General features: G+C 34.0%; 1 protein-coding gene across 1 annotated transcript in view; it reads right to left on the bottom strand.

Moving 5' to 3' along the window:
• Positions 1–6095: 6095 nt before the first annotated feature.
• LOC145335240 (uncharacterized) overlaps positions 6096–19948 on the bottom strand; it is a 30910-nt gene continuing 17057 nt past the window's right edge. The window contains exon 9 of the mRNA XM_080180974.1: positions 6096–6140. Coding sequence (XP_080037100.1) covers positions 6096–6140 — 45 coding nt within the window. The remainder of the gene's footprint in view (positions 6141–19948) is intronic.

Genomic DNA, 19948 nt, shown 5'->3' on the forward strand with positions numbered 1-19948 from the left:
TGTACAATTATAAGATTAAAAGCAGTTTTTTTAGCCCCTAGGTGCCGAAGACACGGGCTAAAAAACTGGTTTTAATCTAATGATTGTACATTTTTATATTCGTAGAAAGCTGGATATAATACGATGCTAGACATGGTTTTTTTCGTATGGATGAGAACCGGTTCCTATCCACCGGTTTCGAATGAATACGAGAAATAAAATTATCGTACTTTTTTTAGAAATCCTCAAACCAAAACAATTAAATTTTACATTTCTTCCACAGTGAGGCAGGGACATTGGCAGATAAATTAATCTACACATATTTCTTTACCCGTAGTTACAAAGTACTAAATCAGAATTTAGATTGGAAGGGGGGGGAGTTGTATTTTATGATAAATTGTCCCCTCCCTGTATTTAATTGATCTATTTGGAGAGGGGAAGAAAATTTTGTAGAATTTAGACTTGTATACTAGAGAGAGAGGGGACAATGGACTGTTTTTTACACTAGTCCCCAAGATTTTATAATAACGTTTTCTTATTCGTTGTATTAAAACTTTATAGACGTTGAAGAAATTTGATTGGTTGGTTCGTTTATTTAAGTGTTCAAATGTTTCAACCACTAATTTTAATCTACAGAAGGGGTAATTTTGTGTATCCTTATTGGGGATTTACATTAAGATCTCGTAAACGGATAAACATATAGCTCCACAACTTTCAGGGAATTTTAGTATCGGTAATGTGAATTATTTAAAGCCCTTTGGCGGAGGGAGGGGCGGAAGGGTATGGGTTCGAACCCGCGAACGTGGCTCAACTCGTAGCGCATCCGCTCGTCATCGAAGAGGGGATAGATTCGAATCTCGGCTTAACACCGCGTCATAACTTAAAATAATTCCTTTGCTACTATGTCATGTGCGAGTAATACTTTAAGTAGGGGGAATGCCTTAGCCCACAAAATAAAGGTAATAAGACGTCTATTGCCCACAACCATGCACCATGCACAGTTAGAACTGGTGGGTGTTGCTTAACCTAATACCCCGGGTGTTTGGACAGAAAAGGAGACATTTGGCTCCCCTAGGTTATCCTGGGTTGTTGGATCTGGCGTTTCAGTTTCATGGACAGAATTCCCGCCAGTATTTGGTAATTTATTGGTTAATTAAATCTTTTCCGAAACCGCGTCATATCTTAAGACTTTAGAAAATTTTACCTACTGCTAATGTGGCAAATACCTGACAATAATAGTGTATGTAGGGGGAATGCCTTTGCCTAAAAAAAGAGGCATTTCACTGCCATTCATAAATTGGACTTGTAAACAAAGGCCGTGCGATAAAAGCGTTGGATAAAAATTCACTGAATATAAATGTCCTATTATATACTATAAAGTAAATTATTGTCTGAAGGTAAAGATCTCGGAAACTACTTAACCGATCGGGTTCTCTATTGTAGACAAGCTTCACTAAGATATTTGGATGGTTTCAGACTATTTTTCACCACTTTCTCTATCCTTTCGAATACAAAGCCACTAGATGCTTGGGGCGCAACCGTTGAAGTCCTTAAATTACCTAAAGTCAAAGTATTTTATTGGACATAAAAGAAAGGTATGTTTTAGGCTAGTTTATGAGTTTTATTTGATTTTACAATTAATTATCCCCTTGCCTCGACGCTTTTATGATACTTTTGTATGTGTGTGTGTGTATGTGTGGTGTGTTAATGTGTGGGTGTGTGTGTGAGAGTGTGTGCACGTTGAAGCGCGCCTAAGCCAATAGTGCGTTTTAACTTTTAGTGTGAAACTGCATTGTACTGATTGACTGCTGCCATCATGATGATTCAGCATTGTTGGGAGGTCATTGGCTTGTCAATAGTCTAGCAGGGGAACAGTGGACTGTACATGTAAGCAGCCCGCTGCAATCCTATAATGTAAAGTACTCTGGTTTGTTGTCAATAACTACTGAACTTAAAGACTTCTCCTTTTAAGGAGAGCTTCTCATGTGTCCTAGGATGGTTTTAGGCTAATTACTGTTCCCTTCTTACCCCTTTGAATACAGACTGTAGGGAAAGATCCTTTAGTATTAAAATATGAAGGTAACTGGATGTATGTCTGTGTGTTTGTGTTGAAGGATCTCGTTAAACGAACCCAGTAAAAGTGTCTGACTATGACGTCAGAAAAAATTAATAATTAACCAATGAGAGACCGCTTTATATTTTACCATTGGTCAATTACAGTGAATACTGGCTTCTCATTGGTTAATTGTTATTTTTTTCTGACGTCATAGTTCAACACTTTTACGAGGTTAAACGCTGGACATATTTCTCCTTTTCAGTAAAGCTTCTTATAGGTCTTGGAAAGGTTTATAACTATTTTGGATGAGGGTACTAACATCCTCTCAAGAGAAATCACCCCTAGAAAAATACCCCCCCCCCCCCAAAAAAAAGTAACAATAAAAAATAATTTGTACCTTTTCTTTTTAAAAGCGAAGCTTTTCTATAATTAGGGTCGGTCCGTCCGTACGTCCGTCCGTAACGGATAGCTTTTTTCGTTTATTTAGGCATGTTAGAATTGTCCTATTGATTTCAAATTTTGCATGGTGATTCCTTTAGTAGTTAGGTACGATTTAAAAAGCATAGCAACTCTATAATAATCACCAAAATGTCCGTACGTCTATTTTAAACATGTGCATTTTTTACTTTTTTAACAACAAATGTTTATGTTATCTAATCATCCGATTGATATTTGGTATACTGATTCCTGGGACAACAAAGAATAATGTAATAAGCGAAGCAACTCTATAATCAAGTCCTAAAAATGTAAGTTACTGTCCATAAACATTATCCTGTATCAAGCAGTTTTTCAACAAAATTACTTACAATTTGGCTTTGACTCTTATATATTTATATTATGATTATTCAGTTCTGACACTATACAAATGTTAATGTCCGTTTGTCCTGCCGTTTCAGTGCTTCGCTTTTATGGATGTAGTCATCCTTGTTTAAACAAATATTTAAAGTGGAGGGTCCAGACACCCTATTTTCATAGAACAATAAACAGTAAGATATTATACAGAAATTACAAAAATTGGCATTGTAATAATAGCATGAGTTTTGAGAGATCTAAACAGATAAGAAATTGTCCGGTAAATTGATGTACATCTCCAATAATGATACACAAAATAACACCTTCTGTAGATTAATATTTGTGGTTGAAACGTTTGAACTGAATGAATCAACCAATCAAAATTCACTAAAGTTCCAAAGTTGTTAAGCCAGATGATAAGAAAAACTTATAACACTTTGGGGACTAGTGTAATAAACAGCCCATTATCCCATATCTCTTTGCAATAAATCACTGAAACAGTGAAATCTCCCACAATAGCCATTAACTTCTCCTAGATCAAAAGGAGGCCATATCGGTCCAGTGGTTAGAGATTTCTTTCAGTACAAACACACAGACAGGCAGACATAACAAACATCCATTAATTCCTTTTTTATGATTTCTATTCCTAAACCATACTATTTTCTAAATTTCGAACTAACATATGATAATGATAATATGTTACGGTTTAACGGTTTAATGAACCTAGTAATAGTGTCTAACTTTTTATCTTTGTGACGTAACAAAAATCGAAGGATGAGAGGGGAGGTGGGAAAGGAAACCAATAAAAAAGAGATGGATTTTTGTTACGTCACAAAGATAAAAAGTTAGACACTATTACTAGGTTCGGTTTAATGATAAAATTTGACAAATAATATATATTGATAGCAAATTATGATAATTATAATCCTATTTTAAAAAACTATTGTTTTTTTCCCGTTCATTAAGATCTCGATAACCATTGAACCAAATGAGTTTACCATTTTAGGAAGCTTCACATAGAGCATGGGTTGGTTTTATGCTATTTTATTTGTAAATTTTTTTTTCTAAACCCTTTTCTCGCTTTATAATAAAGAACCCCTAGATGCTAGTAGTACAGTAGTATTAGGATATAATTCTAGAATAGTTATTTCTCGCATCGTATTATAAACAGCTTTCCGCAGATATAGAATCTTAAACAGTATAAATAATATTCTGCTCATTAAGTTCTGACACTCTACAAGTTTTTTTGTTCGTTTGTCAGTTTTGTAGCAACTCTAAAATCGTTACCTCAGGGTTCGTATGTCCATTAAAACATATTGATATTTAGACTTAAACTGTAATTATTTACAGGGTGCGGCACATAAATCCGGACTTTTTCTAATTTCTAAACAAATAAACATAAAATTGTCAATTTTAAAGATTTTATTGAATTTTAAAAACTGAGAGGCAGAATAGGTATTTGACTATTAGATTATTCAAAAAAATGGCCGCCAGTCTCATTCGCCGCCTGTATCCGCCTCCTCAACCGCCGACAGGCCCAGGTCAAAATGTACCTGTCCAAGCTGGCGAAGTTCTCCTTGATAGTGGCAATGAGGGAGGTCTTTGTGATATGGGCACGTCTATTGGTGCATGCTTCAAAGTAGCTTTAGGCCAAGTCCATTGAATTAAGATCAGGCTGCTGGGAGGCCACACTTCCTTAGAAACGTGAGTAACCGCAGGGTCCAAATTAACACAACTTTCAAGCTACTCTTAGACACGGAGGCTCTCATTTGGACCACAGTTGAGCTATAACGACGTAATGGCATGACGATTCAGCTAGGGTTATCAGCGCAACTGATAGTTTAAAATGAGTTTTAAAGTTCTATATGGGTCCCTGAAATCGAATATCGAGAAATATTAACAATTTTTCACGATTTTTGACGTTTTTGACATCTTAAAATCTGACACGTTTCACTTTGCTGGAGTACTACAGCCAAGCTATTTCAGATAGAGAGCTCTAGTATTTTCTAATGTCTTACTTATGTATCTAACAGTATCTCCAGCAAGTTTCATATTCATATCTCACCTACAGATGGGCTGAGGTCAGATTTAGTGGGCCCTAGTCGAGAATCAAGATAAAACCACCTGCGGATTTCGAATCTGCCTTGTTGAACATATGCGCGGCCAGCTCGTAATACACGTCCATCTTCGTCCTAAGATTTTTTTGGGCTAAAAGGTCATTATCTAAGCTTTTCATAGTGGGGTCAAACGTCCTGATTGGTCAAGTAATTTTGATGCTATGTCCGTTTTAAAAAAAAGTCCGGATTTATGTGCCGCACCCTGTATATGATTTTTGGAAAAAGAAGCTTAAATCATTCGGACGGACCAATTCTAATTAAAGAAGAGCATTTCTTTTAAAAACATTCAAAATATAAGAAAACTGGAGATCATTTCTTTTGTATATGTTGAAAGACTCTTCAAAACTTCAATAAAAAGTAGGGCAATAAAAGGTGGTTTTTGAACAGGTTCGGTACTAGGCTTCAACTATATCCATAGCGGTTTTGACCAGGGATCCAAAGGGATAAGACAATAGCCAATAAATTTATATATAACACCAAAGATGAATTTCTCTTTAAAAGTTTATGGGGTGGTATTTTCAATTCATTGTCCCGTTCCTCCCTAGACTAAGATCTGTCCGTTCGTCAATATGTCATTTAGTCACTTCGTCCAAAATGTAAACTTGTTATATTCTACATGTTTACCAAGTACATCACACTCTGAGCCCTCTCCTACATACAGACGTTGTGGTAATGTTTTTTTAAAACAGAGCCTAATTGTTGCAAGAATCATTATGGCAAGTTCAAAATTGATAGGACAACTCAAACAGGCCTAAATTAACGATTTAACCACGGAATTAAAGACGGAACGAACCTAAATGTTAGAAAAGCTTGGCTTCAAAAAAGTTCAAGGTACTTTCATATTTATTTATATTTTTTCTAAAATCATCCTTCCTGCGCAAATGTCATGAGAAATAAACGTATTTTAAAGTTGCTTTAGCCTTAAAAAGCCAAAATCAACTTGGGTCTGCCTATGCATAATAAGGGGATCGTAAGGGAAAAGGCACTGGAGATAAATTTCTTAACATCCCCAATGATGATAAACATAATTACCCCTTCTTTAGAACAATATTATTGGCTTAAAAGTTTGGACAGGATAGTTAGAGCTTACCAATGAAGATTTAACGAAAGTTCTCAAAGTTTTAAACCCAGCGATTGGGAGAGCACGTTGTTTAAACCTTGGGTACCAAAGAAATATGTGCCCCACGTTCCAGTCCCTGTAGTTCAATAAAAAGGTTTAAATCTTCTATTATATCAAGTGCATTTTACTTGAAATGGCCCACTTTCATATTTGTGTTGATTAAGATATCTTAAAGAGCGGGCATGATATACTTTTGCTATTCATTAAACCTTGCGCTGTTTTAAAGGGAAGATCTATTTTTAGAAAGCTACCCCGTTTCATGCAATACAACTTTTTGCGCGCTATCCATCCTGTTGCGTGCACGGCATTTTTACAGAGGGGTGCGCGAAGTGCACAGAAAATGTTAACATACCTCCCCTTCCAAGGGATAAGACAATGGCCGATAAATTGATATATTTCCCCTATAGTAATACACAAATTTACCCCTTCTGTAGATTACAATGAGTGGTTGAAACATTTGGACACTCAACTTAATAAGCCAACCAGTCAAAATTCACAAAAGTTGTTAAGCCAACGAATAAGCGATATTACAAAAATTTGGGGACTAGTGCAATAAACAGCCCATTGTCCCCACTCTCTCTGTCTCCCTCCAACCATTGCCTAGAATAAAAAATTTAATTTTATTGGAGTTTTTTAATTAGTAAGTGGTAAAATTTAAAAGATAAAAGTAAGGTAGAAATAATGTTGTTGGAAGGGGGGGGGGGGGGGGAGGGGTTATGATTAGGTGCAGCTGCTAATAAACATTAGTATGTTATTGATTTGCAATATGGTTATCCTTATATCAATTCAAAATTTTTAATAATGTTGTTGATAATATGTCAGCCATAACCACTTTTATTCATCCTATATTATAAATTAGTAAGCTTATCCTTAGCGCAGGATCTCGCTAACCAATAAACCGATAGGGTTCTCCTTTACAGGGTAGTTTCTCATAGGTCATGGCAAGGTTTATAATATTTTTTTGGGATTCTACCAACCCCCTCCCAAGAAAAAAAAAATAAATAGAAATAAACTAGCCCCTTCCCCCCCCCCCCCAAAAAAAAAAAATCTTTCACTCATTTGCCCCTTGGGGCATCTAGGGTCGTAGCCGCTAGTATATTATATTTTACTAGGGTTATTTTAGTTGAGGAAAGTAAGGGGGGGTTAAGACACTTCTACACCCCTCCCCAGCACGCTTATTTGGTTTTCTTCTATCTCCAGCATTACAGTACTATTATGTACCAACCAAACGACTAGATGATGGGGGTTAATTCAGGGTTCGATTGTGTACAGTATATACTTTTACTCGTGGATTTAACAATTATTTAGAAAAGTTTATCTATTAAAATGTACAAAACAAAGAGATTCTTAAGAACAAATAATAAATATACTTTTAGAAGCATTATTTTGATGGTTAATTACTTTTGTACTTTTGAAACTTTTTAGTACATCTTAAGTTTTTGAAAGTCTGTTATCTGCCAGCAACGTTCTCACTAACGTAGCTACATTATAAGCAGAGGACTGTGTATGCAAGGAGGAAGGGGACAATGGGCTGTTTATTACACTAGACCCCAAAGTTCAAAATAACGTTTTTTTTCGTTGACTTTATAGCTTTGGTGACTTTTATTAAATTTTGATTGGTTTGTTAATTGAGTTGAGTGTTTAGATTTTAACACTAATCATAATCTACAGACGGGGTAATTTTATGTATTGCAGGTTATGATTATATTTGTTCTTGTTAGAAATCCTGTACGTACCAGCCAGACATTTTTTGGCAATTCATTATCTATCTATCTATCTATCCATTGTTCATGGTTATCAATCCATCTATGTATCAACAGGTTAATCCAGTCATCCTTTTGCATAACAAGGATGACAACATCCATAAAAGCGAAGCACTGAAACGGTAGAACAAACGGACATTAACACTTATATAGTGCTAGAACTGAATAATCAGAATAAAAATATGTAAGAGTTGAAGCAAAATTGTAAACAAATTTGATGAAATACTGCTTGATACAGGATAATGTTTATGGACATACTTACATTTTTAGGACTTGATTATAGAGTTGCTTTGCTTATAACATTATACTTTGTTGTCCCAGGAATCAATATACCAAAAATCAGATCAATCGGATGATTAGATCACATAAAAATTTGTTGTTAAAAAAGAAAAAAAATCAACATGTTTAAAATGGACATTTTGGTAATGATTATAGAGTTGCTACGCTTTCTAAATCGTACCTAACTACTAAAGGAATCACCATGCAAAGTTTGAAATCGATAGGACAATTCTAAAATGCTTAAATTAACGAAAAAAGCTGTCCGTTACGGACGGACCGACCCTAATTATAGAAAAGCTTCGCTTTTAAAATAAATAACCCACGGTGTTAAGTTATGGACAAATGGATATACAAATTAGGATTAAATGTGACATGCAGTGTAGAATGTAGATGCTCTTTGGTCAGAAAAGTTTCACAAAAATATCTTCGTTAACCGTTAAAAATCCGTAGGAATGAAAATTATGTATCGCATTATAGAAATTTTTCTACGATTGATAAAATAAATAAAACATAATATTGACACCAGTTGTATTAGCCAAAGGAAATGATTCTATTATTTTTTAATTTTTTTATTTTACATCAGCGGATTATTTAAGGGGGTGGGTTCAGTGATGGAAAGGCACATTGGAGGAAAAGTCCCCAAATTTTCAAAACAGACCCACAGACTATAACGCAAGCTTTTAAAAGATTTTCTCGTATTCATTCGAATCCGGTGGATAGGAACCAGTTCTCATCCATACGAAAAAACTATATCTAGCATCGTAGTATATCCAGCTTTCTACAAATATAAAAATTACAATCATAAGATTAAAACCAGTTTTTTTAGCCGGTGCCTTCGGCACCTCGGGGTTAAAAAACTGGTTTTAATCTTATAATTGTACATTCTATATCCGCGGAAAGCCGTTTACAATACAATGAAAGAAATAACTATTCTCATTTTAAAAATTTCTAAAATTTATTGATTTAAAAACATACATATAGATAATTTCAGATAGAAATACATCAATTAATATTTAAATACAAATATATCACAGTTCAGAGTTAAAATCATGGATAAAAAAATAGAAAAAACACGCCATTATTTTTAGAAAAAAAATGATATAATCTACCCTTAAGTAATAAAGAAACAAAAACTCCCCATCCTCCTTATTTTTAATTTATTAATTAAGGGGGGGGGGGGGGTTATAGCTCAACAAGCAATTTGAGGGAATTCGTAATAACATTTTAGTTACAAGTTTTAGTTGTAAAGGTTGCTAGCTGCCAAACGGCTGAACGTACAGATCATACCCGCACCGCATAAGAATGCCTACAACTAATCTGAAATAGCAATAAATCAATAATGCGTAATTATCTCGCAGTGCAGAGAAATGAAAAAGACCTATTTTACGCGTTTTTTCTTCAGTGAAGCTTTCCCTAACCATCATTGGATCTTGGCTATTACAGATTAGTTGTAGGCCTTCTTATGTCGCTTAAAATAGTGTGCGGGTATGATCTTTACAATTCATAGATATATAGAAATCATAGAAATATACGATACCAGGAATATTTTACCGTGAACTGCAGTTGATCCTAAATTCTTTACATCCTCAATGATGAGAAATTTGTAATTAAAACTCATTCTTTAATGCCATACAAGAAAAATACAATGAAATCCTTTTTTTAATTATTCGAATCGAATCTTTAAAAAACATTATAATAAGATTTAAAAGAGAATTTTTAATATTTCTTTGGATCATGGAAAGAAAATGAAGTAGCGGGTTTTGTCGCATTTTCCCAGTAGCTTTTCTGCTGCCTGAGGTGGGCTCTAGCAATGCAGGGTCTTTTTACTTACCCTGCGGGACAATCATTAACATTTACCTTACCTAACCTAACCTAAAATAACATACCAAAAGCTACTTCATTTTCTTTCCATGATCCATTCTTTATAAGTAGAACAATAAAAAAAAATATTTTATATAAACAAGAATGACAACATCTATAAGTAGCAAAGCATATAAACAATAAATCAATTAATTATACTATTAATAAAATCCAAAACAACCTCATGACGTCATACAACACAAATGACCAAGTCAGTATACATTTTACTATTGGTCAATTACAATGTAAACAATTACAATTGGCCTATCATTGGTTATTGTATTGTATGACGTCATTTTTTTTATTAGGCACTATAATAGGAAACTAGCATTATTAAGTATAATAGTTAAAATTCACCACTAAATTATGTTGTTAAAATACATAATGTAGAAGAGGTTTCATCAGTTTAAAAGCTGGCCTCGGACTAGTTAATAGCACAAAAAATTTTGCAGTGGATATTTTAGTCGCTTGTCAATTCTAGTTTTTCATTTCTTTCAAGTAACGGTAAGCCTCTAGAGACCTCTAGGGGCACTTTACGAAGGGGAGGGGAGGGGGAAGAATCTGCCCCACCCCTATCAATAAAAAGAAAACATAAATAAAGAAAAAGAAATTACTCTTGGGAGGGTGGTGGTATTCTTCCCCAAAATAGTTATAAACCTACCCAGGACCTATGAGAACCTGCATTGTAAAGAAGAACCATATCAGTTCAGTGGTTAGCAAGATCCTTCGCTACAGACAAAAACAAGATAATTTTGAAATTAATAGAGTATAGGAATCATCAAAAAAATCCAATTGTTTAATAGTTATTTCTCGCAACGTATTATAAACGGCTTTCCGCGGATATAGAATGTACAATTATAAGATTAAAACTAGTTTTTTTAAACCCGAGGTGCCGGAGGCACCGGCTAAAAAAACTGGTTTAAATCTTATGATTGTACATTTTTATATTCGTAGAAAGCTGGATATAATACGGTGCTAGACATAGTTTTTTCGTATGGATGAGAACCGGTTCCTATCCACCGGATTCGAATGAATACGAGAAATTTTTATAATTTTCTATTTTATTGCCGTTCCCTTAGATAACCCCTCCCCCTTTCCCAACACTTAAAAAACACGTTCATCTAATCAATTACTGCGTAGAACAATATACATATAAGTACATACATATGTATTCAAAAATAAAAATCAAGGGGACTGTGGGATGGTAAAACGGAACCGGGCGTTTGGTAATTTCTTTTCAGGCCATCACGCATGCGTGCTTACCATACAAGCTTTTTTTCTTTACGTGTATTTTTTTACTAGCGAAGCTTTTATAATTAGGATCTGCCCGTTTGTATGTAAGTCCGTAACAAATAGTTCTTAATCCGATAGTTTAAACATTGCATGATGATTCATATAGAAGTTAGGTACGAGTTAGAAAGCCAAGCAACTCTATAATCGTTACAAAAAAGTCAGTACGTCCATTTTAAACATGTTGCTTTTTAAATTTTTTAATAACAATTTTTTATGTGATAAAATTATCCGATTGGTGTGATTTTTGGAATACTGATTCCTAGAACAACAAAGTACATTATTATAAGCGAAGCATCTCTACAATCAAGTCTTAAAATGTAGGTATGTCCTTAAACAATATCCTTTATATAAGCGCTTTTTCAACAGAGGTGAATTCTTTTGTTTTTTGCCTCACTAAAATTTTAGTGAGGCAAAATTATCCACTCTAAATTTTTTATGAGCCTCACTGATTTTAGTGAGGCAAAACTGTTATATTAACTTGATAGTGATTCCAGAGACGTCCAAGCTTTTCATTTTAAAAGGGGTAAAATGAGATGTTCCATTTGAGGGTTAATGATTTTTTTAACTGAGGGGTTTCAAAACTTAAGGGGGGTATACAGTACACACCCCTTTAACTCCCACCTTTGGACGTTTATGAGTGACTCCTAGGACAATTAGGTACAATGTTATAAAGCAATCATCTTCTATATCATATCTTTATATGAAAGTTCGTCCATAAGTATTTTATTTTGATACTTTGTGGCAGTTATTGGATATTTCTTAATGTTCGTTTGTCCGCCCATCTTTTTTTTATTAGCTTTCCTTTTATTTAAGTTGTCAACCTTATTTCTTTGTGTGTATGTGTGTGTGTTTGTCTGTCTGTTTTATTCAGTGGTTTTTAATTTTTTTGCGAGTCATATAGGTTGGGGTTAGTTTGTGAACTTTCAATGCACATCGTTTTCTATTTAGTTTAATTGACAGTTGTTTAAGAAAAGAAAGTTTTTCTGTCGCCAACTTAGCTTGTTGATATGCACCTCATTTATTGTTCAGTTCGTTCATTCAGGTGGGGAGGGGATAGGGTAAGGGAGGGGGGGGGGGGGGGTAACGCGTTATTAGCCAGCTTGGAATAACATTTTATCAGGGTAAACGAGAATCTCTCACAACATCAATGTATCATATATCCATTATGGTCCTACGACAAACGCAGGAGTCCCAAACGTCGGAGTGGACAAACGCAGGAGTGGATACTTAACCTAACCCTAACCTATTTAAACCATTTTTTAGGTTTTTTAAATGCCTAACCCCTGCGGGTGGCTTATTTGTATATTCATATCTTAACCTAACCTAACCTGTATAGAAATACCTAATTAAATTAATATTTTTACACTCCTCCGACGTTTGGGACTTCTGCGTTTGTCCTGGAACCTCCATTATTATACTGGTCATCAGAAATTAAGGGAATACTGGACTGTAAATTATGCAAGTACCCAAAGTTTTACAAACACGTTCTCTCATTAAATTATCTTGAATCATTTGGGGACTGTTATTGAATTTTGATATGTTGGTTCATTAAGTTGAACGTCCAAACATTTTAACCAATAATTGTAATATATTTGTGGACCTTAGTTCATACTGGTAGTCAGGGAAGAAGGGGATACTGGTTCGAAATTATGCCAGGTCCCAAAGTTTTATTTTTTTTTGTTTTATGTGCATCAATTGTCTTAGCCCCTAAGATTCCTGTTAACATATTAGCAGTACAAGAGTTTGTCACTAGGAGATTTTTTTTCCACCAAGTAGTCTGACTAGTTTAAAGGCTACTACCCCCCCCCCCCACCCACATGCCCTCGTCATCTTTGTAAGAACTGCCCCAACTCATGACCCCCGTTTGCAAATAAGATGGAAAGGAAAAAAGGGTAAGGGGATAATTTTTGCATTTGCAAAAAATAAGTTGGTTCAAATAGCATATTTATATACTGGTTGTGGTTTCAGTATCAAAAATTTCATTCCTCGGTGCGTTCTCTCAACTTGACTGTCGTGCACTGTACCCCCCTGAACATCAGGGGGGTTGTAGTTTTTATCCAACGCCTAACTCCTACACCTAAATCCTTAACCTACCGGGCCTGTACATACGGTATCCTAACCCTACGGGTAAAAAAAGCACATTTATATTATGGTTGTGGTTTCAGTATTCAAAATTGCATTCCGTGGGCCTTTTTCTCAATTGCCTATCGTGCACCCCCCCCCCCTCAAAATTAAGGGCGAGTTGTAGTTTTTATCCAAAGCCTAACTCCTACACTTAAATCCTAAACCTAGCGGGCCTATACATCCGGTATACTAACCCTACGGGGCTACCCAGTACCAAATATAACCTAACCTTACTTGACATAAACAAACACAAAAAAAACTACACCGACCCCTCACCTTATTTTAAATTAATTTCAATATGTCTGGTCGTTGGTAAAAGCTAGGTAAATTAAGGGTAAGGAAGCGAAATATGACTGACTTATAGTCGGAAATTTATTATACTAGAGTTGGCTCGATATAACTATCTCACTATTGGCTAGTTTTCTATAAGTACATAGCTATTTATCTATTTCAATTTTCCTCCCTCGCTATTACTTTTTATAAGAAAGAAGTAAATATTTAATATTTTAAATGATTTTGAAAAGATTTCTTCAATTATATTTTTTATTTACATTACCATCACCAAAGGGTTAATATGATTAAAATTTTAGTTTTAATATTTGAACACTACGGAAGTGTCGCCACAATCGAATTCTTTTAAAACAGAGTTTTCTTAGATTTTCTATATTATGAACGTATATTTTTTGTTTATTAAATCAAGATTTAATACTTCAATGTAATTCAAATATCAATATGGATTGAAAAACTTTATTCATTCCATAAACAAATAGAATAAAGGTCTTATCGCTTTGGTCAATGACAGTTTAATGATGATTATTGGAGCACTATGAGTTTTAAACATTTATTCCTTGGAAAACTTGAGCTCATTTATAGATATTTATTTCCTATATAGATCTGACATGGATCTTGAAGCAATAAAGCAGGCTGTTTTGTAAATGTTAAAAATTGGAAGAATCTATTAAATAAAAGTTATCGCAAATATACTTAGTAAATAACTGGGGAAATGCCCAAAAATATTTAGCCCTCTAGCACTAATAGGAACTGAGATAATAAGTAGAGATGACTTGAATGTCGTCTTTGCATATTTTTTTTATTAATGAAATACATTTTTAAGTGGTCGCATTCTAAATATCAATCTTTTAAATTCTTTTTTGGTCAGAAATTTTATTTAAGTTAGTTTTATCTGTTGCACATCCCCTCTTTGTCTAATTCTGATATGAACCCGCCCTATTCAACAAGGCATCTTTTGTAGGTATATTTATCTGCTATTATCCCCCCCCCCCCCCCCCACCTACTCGAAGTTGTGGTTACAATTGGTTAAAATTGAAAAATAAATGAGCGTCATTTTTTTGACCAGGAAAAATAAACTATGTCTAAAAGTATCTTTAGAAAGATAGATGGCTAGACACTGAACAGATGGATAAATAGATTGATGGATATAATAATGGATTAATAATACACAAATGGAAAATAGATAGATAAGCAGCTAAACATATAAAAAAAAAATATCATAAAAATATAATAGCTTGTGAGATAAGACAATCAACTAGATACTTAGGCTAAGATAGATTAAAACAAGGATCACAACATACATTAAAGAGTAGCTCTAAAATCTGACGGTAGGACAAATGAGTATCAGAACTCAATAACAGAATGTTATAACCTACATTTATAGAACTTGATTATTAAGACGATTTGTTTATAATATTGTACCTTGTTGTCCTAGAAATCATTATCCAAAAAAAATGACCAATGAGTTAATTATATCATACCAAAAATTGTTGTCAAAAGGTTAAAAATCAGCCTGCTCTAAATGGACGTACGGGCTTTCTGGTAACGGTTATAGGGTTGCTACGCTTTTTAATACGTACCTAACTGTTATAGGAATCATCATGCAAAGATTGAAATCGATAAGACAATCCAAAAAAAAGCCAAATTAACGATAAAACAAGGATGACAACATCCATAAAAGCGAAGCTCTGAAACGGTAGGACAAACGGACATCAACACTTGTATAGTGTCAAAACTGAAAAAAAGAATATAAATGAACTTGATTATAGGACTTGATTATAGAGATGCTTTGCTTATGATATTCTACTTTGTTGTCCTAGGAATCAGAACAATCGGATAATTAGATCACATAAAAAAGTAGTTGTTAAAAATGTTTTAAAAAAACATGTTTAAAATGGTAATTTTGGTAATGATTATTGAGTTGCTACGCTTTCTAAATTGTACCGGAATCACCATGCAAAGTTTAAAATCGATAGGACAATTCTAACAAGCCTAAATTCATTTAAAAAGCTATCAATCTCAGACGTACGGACGGACCGACCCTAAATATAGAAAAGCTTCGCTTTAAAAATAATAAAAATAGATTAATAGATCGATAATATATAGAACAATGGACAATTATTAAGTTCATGAAAATATTAAAATGTATTTTTAATGTTTGTATTTTTCTATGTTTTCTATTTTTATGATGGTTTCAATTGCAATCTTATGGGAAAATTATAGTTAGTACTGAGCGAATCTTCTCTTTAGATAGTTTATATCAATCCGTCCGTTTATAAGTATGTCATAGAAGAACAGTCAAACAAACAAACAAAGAGACAGACAGACATCGTTCTACTTTGTATTGTAGATAATTTTAATGCTGCGTTAATTATGTATTTAAATGTTCTTATTTTATTACCAAATCAAAACAAATCATCAGTATACTATTACTATATTTAAAAAGTAGTCTGTATATTAGAAAATAATTAACAAGGATGATAACATCTATAAAAAGCAAAGCCCTGAAACGGTAGGACAAACCAACATTAACACTTGCAGAGTATCAGAACTGAACAAAATTGTAAGTAAATTTATTGAAGGATACTGTTTAAGGACATACTTATATTTTTAGGACTTGATTATAGAGATGATTCGCTTATAACATTGTACCTTGTGGTAACAGGAATCAGTATTCCAAAAATCAGACGAACAGGATAATTTTAACATACAAAATTTTGTTTTCTAAACAGTAAAAAATCAGCATGTTTTAAATGGACGTACGGACTTACTGGTAGCTTGATGTCTGTCCGTCCGTCCGTCTGAAGCTTAAGATCTCTGTAACCACTGAACCGATCGGATTCTACTCTTCAGGGTATATACCTATTGGTCCTGTGGTGGTTTTAAGCTATTTTCTTGGGGGGTGGGACACCAAAAACCCACCAAAAAATGAAAATTTCCCCCCCCCCCAAAAAAAAATTGTTTTCTGGGGAAACTACTTCACATAAAATTAGCAGCACCAGAAATACTTAAATTTCTTTTTTTTAAATTACCTCATGGGGCAAAGCCGCTAGTTGTTATAAAAAGCACTGAGAGAAAAATAGGAGCGTTTTCGCTAGCATTGAAAAGAACAGTTAAGTCTAATATACAGACTTTATGATGTTATTTTAGTAGAAATTGACAATAAATCACAAAAAAGGACATTTTTGTTTCATTACTTATTTATTCCCAAGCAATTTCTGCAAAGCCGTCGAAAAGACTGACAAACGGACATTCTAGAGTAGCATCGCTGCTACCAGTAGTTTTGAAAAAATTGTTATTTAAAAAAAAATACATGTACTATTGCTTTTTCATAATATTTTCCCATTATTGGATATAGAATAGGTGGATATTGTGACAGTGGAAAAATGTTTTCGATTTAGGGAGCTAACATGGTCACTTCGTTCATCCAGTAGGAGGGGAGCGGACGGGGTAAAGGGGGAATAATATTTTAGCCAGCCACAAGTTTTATTTTATTAGAGTACATGATAATCTGTAAAATGCAAGCAATGAGCATTGTATGTACTATGGCATTTTCTTAATATTTTCCAATTAATTGATATAGAATACGTGGATATTATGACAGGGGAAAAATTGTTGTCAATACAGCTTACTTACATAGATATCACTTATTGGTCAGTTAGTTCATCCATGGTCAGGGGTGAGGGGTATAGTCACAAGAGGGGGGGGGGGGGATTCGTTATATTAGCAAGCTGAAAGAAACTTGTTATCAGGGTATGCAAGAATCTCTCCCAATATCCACGTATTATATATCCATTTTCCCATTAGGTTTCCAGTTAAATCTGAAAACCTTCAGCAATCTAAATCGTTTAATATGAAACTAAAAGTTTCCCTTCAAGCACAGACGCGACAAAACGTAGGGAAATAATTTTACAATTATTTTTAAAAATCAAATTAAGTTAAGAAAGTAGTTATTATGTTGGTATAGTTATATATTAATAAAATGTCAGCAATGACCACTTTTATTTAATCCATATAGGTGAAAATAGAATTGTCCAACGACCACTTTTATTGGATGCCATAAAGTCGACATTTTGTGGCTTAGCTTTTTCAATTACGTACGTCCGTACAGACCGTAATTCTTTTCGTTGATTTAAACAGAATTTTCCTATAGATTTCAAACTTAATTTGATGATTCCTATTACAATTAGGTATGATTTAGGATGCGTAGAAACTCTTTAATCGTTACCAGAAAGTCCATTTAAAGCAATCTGATTTTTTTTACTTTTTTGACGACAAATTTTAGTAGATATAATTATCTCATTGATCAGACTTTTTTGGAACAATAATTTCTAGGACAACAAGGTACATATCATAAACGAATCGCCTTTATAATCAAGTCCTAAAAATGTAAGTATGTCCTTAAACAGTATCCTTCATTTAATAAGTTTTGCAACAAATTTACTTGTAATTTTGTTAAGACTTATGCACTAATATTCAGTTTATTCAGTTCAGACACTCAAGAATCTGTTGTCTATCCTTGATAGCAGCCGTGATAATTATATTTTACTTCTTGTGCTACTGATGAACAGACAGACATTTTAGCCTGTAGAGTAGCTAAGTATCTAATAACAATACATAAACTTCAAAAACCATTGAACGAAAACAAATAAGAATATTAATTAAATTTCTATTTTTGATTTAAAACGCACTTTAATCCAGCTGTGACCAACAACTGTATTAATTTGATTTTTTACATTTGTTTTTTTTTAGAATTCTGACTTAACTTGTTAAAAGGGAGACCTTTAAGCATATAAAATTACAAAAAAAAAAAGTATTTCTCGTATTCATTCGAAACCGATTAATTTCCGCTGGATTAGAACCGGTTCTCATCCATAAAAGAAAGTATGTCTAGCATGTACGGATGTAAAAACTGGTTTTAATTGTACATTTTATATCCGCGAAAAGCTGTTTATAACACGATGTAAGAAATAACTATTTTTTTCTCATTTTTAGCTTTAAAAATAACTGTCGGCTTCGACCCTATGGGCCTTTTCATATCATTTTGAGGGAAGCTTCAAACAGTTGAAGTAATTTGATCGATAATTAGAACATCTTTTGGTTTATCTCTTGAATTTAATTTCTCTCGCTGAGGCCTGCTAAAATGGATTTATAATTACTGGATATAGAATCAGATTCGTGCCTACTCTAATAAAATGATTCTTCTAGCTGGCTATTATAATGATACATCCCTTTCACCACATACTCTCCCCTCCTACTAAAGCAACGTACTGATCAATAAATGAGGACTATTGTATTAGTAGCAACCTAAAATGACGACAAATAATTGGCTGTCATAATATCCATGCATATTATAAATCCATTCCTTGTAATTATTTCTTTCTCTACACATTCGACCTGAAAAAAAAATAATAAGATTGACAATATTAATTTCAAACGAAGCTCCTGAATTGAAATAGCGTATAGTGTCTAAGAAAAATAACGTCACGAAATACAAATGACCAATGATGGGCCAGTATACATTGCAATTGAACAATGGTAAAAATTGTATACTGGCTTATCATTGGTCATTTTTTTGTATGGCGTTATTTTTATTGGACACTGTACGCTGTTTCTCCTGAATTAATCACTACTATCGGCCATGTCTCTAGAGGCATCTAGTAGCACTTTTTTTTATTTCAAATATCTGGTATTATCCTCTTAGAAATTTTTTTTTCAATATTGAAAATTTGAGTACCCCCCCCCCCCCCACAGCGCTCGGCCCCCTTGCCTGCCTAGCCGCAGCGCTCGGCCCCCTTGCCTGCCTAGCCACAGCGCTCGGCTCCCTAGCCTAAAACCTAACCTAAAATAGTTGTTCGTCGGTAGACAGGGGGGGGGGGGTACAAAATTGAAAAAAAAGGATAACGCCAAATATCTAATTTGAGAAATAATTGTCTATGTTGCATTCAAGTCTTTACGCAAAGAAATTTGTTTTGATTTATTGTAATTTCTCTTGGGAGGGTGGTGGTACCCGCCCCAAAAATAGTTACAAACCTTCCGGGACCTATGAGTCAGAAGCTACCCTGTAAGAGAGAACCTGATCGTTCAGCTTGTAGCGAGATCCTTTCAAAATGTTTTAACAAATAATTTTAATCCTAATTTTGTTTATTATAATTAGGCATGTACATAGATGTATCATTCATTGTCTGATCCATTACCTTTAGAATTAAAGAATATGGTTAGGGAGGGAGGGAGGGGGGGGGGCTTTGCATTCCCCTACCATCCAATTAGGGGA

Source organism: Acartia tonsa, chromosome 13 (genome assembly GCF_053477335.1).
Source record: "Acartia tonsa isolate MP-2025a chromosome 13, ASM5347733v1, whole genome shotgun sequence".
NCBI classification, from domain to species: domain Eukaryota; kingdom Metazoa; phylum Arthropoda; class Copepoda; order Calanoida; family Acartiidae; genus Acartia; species Acartia tonsa.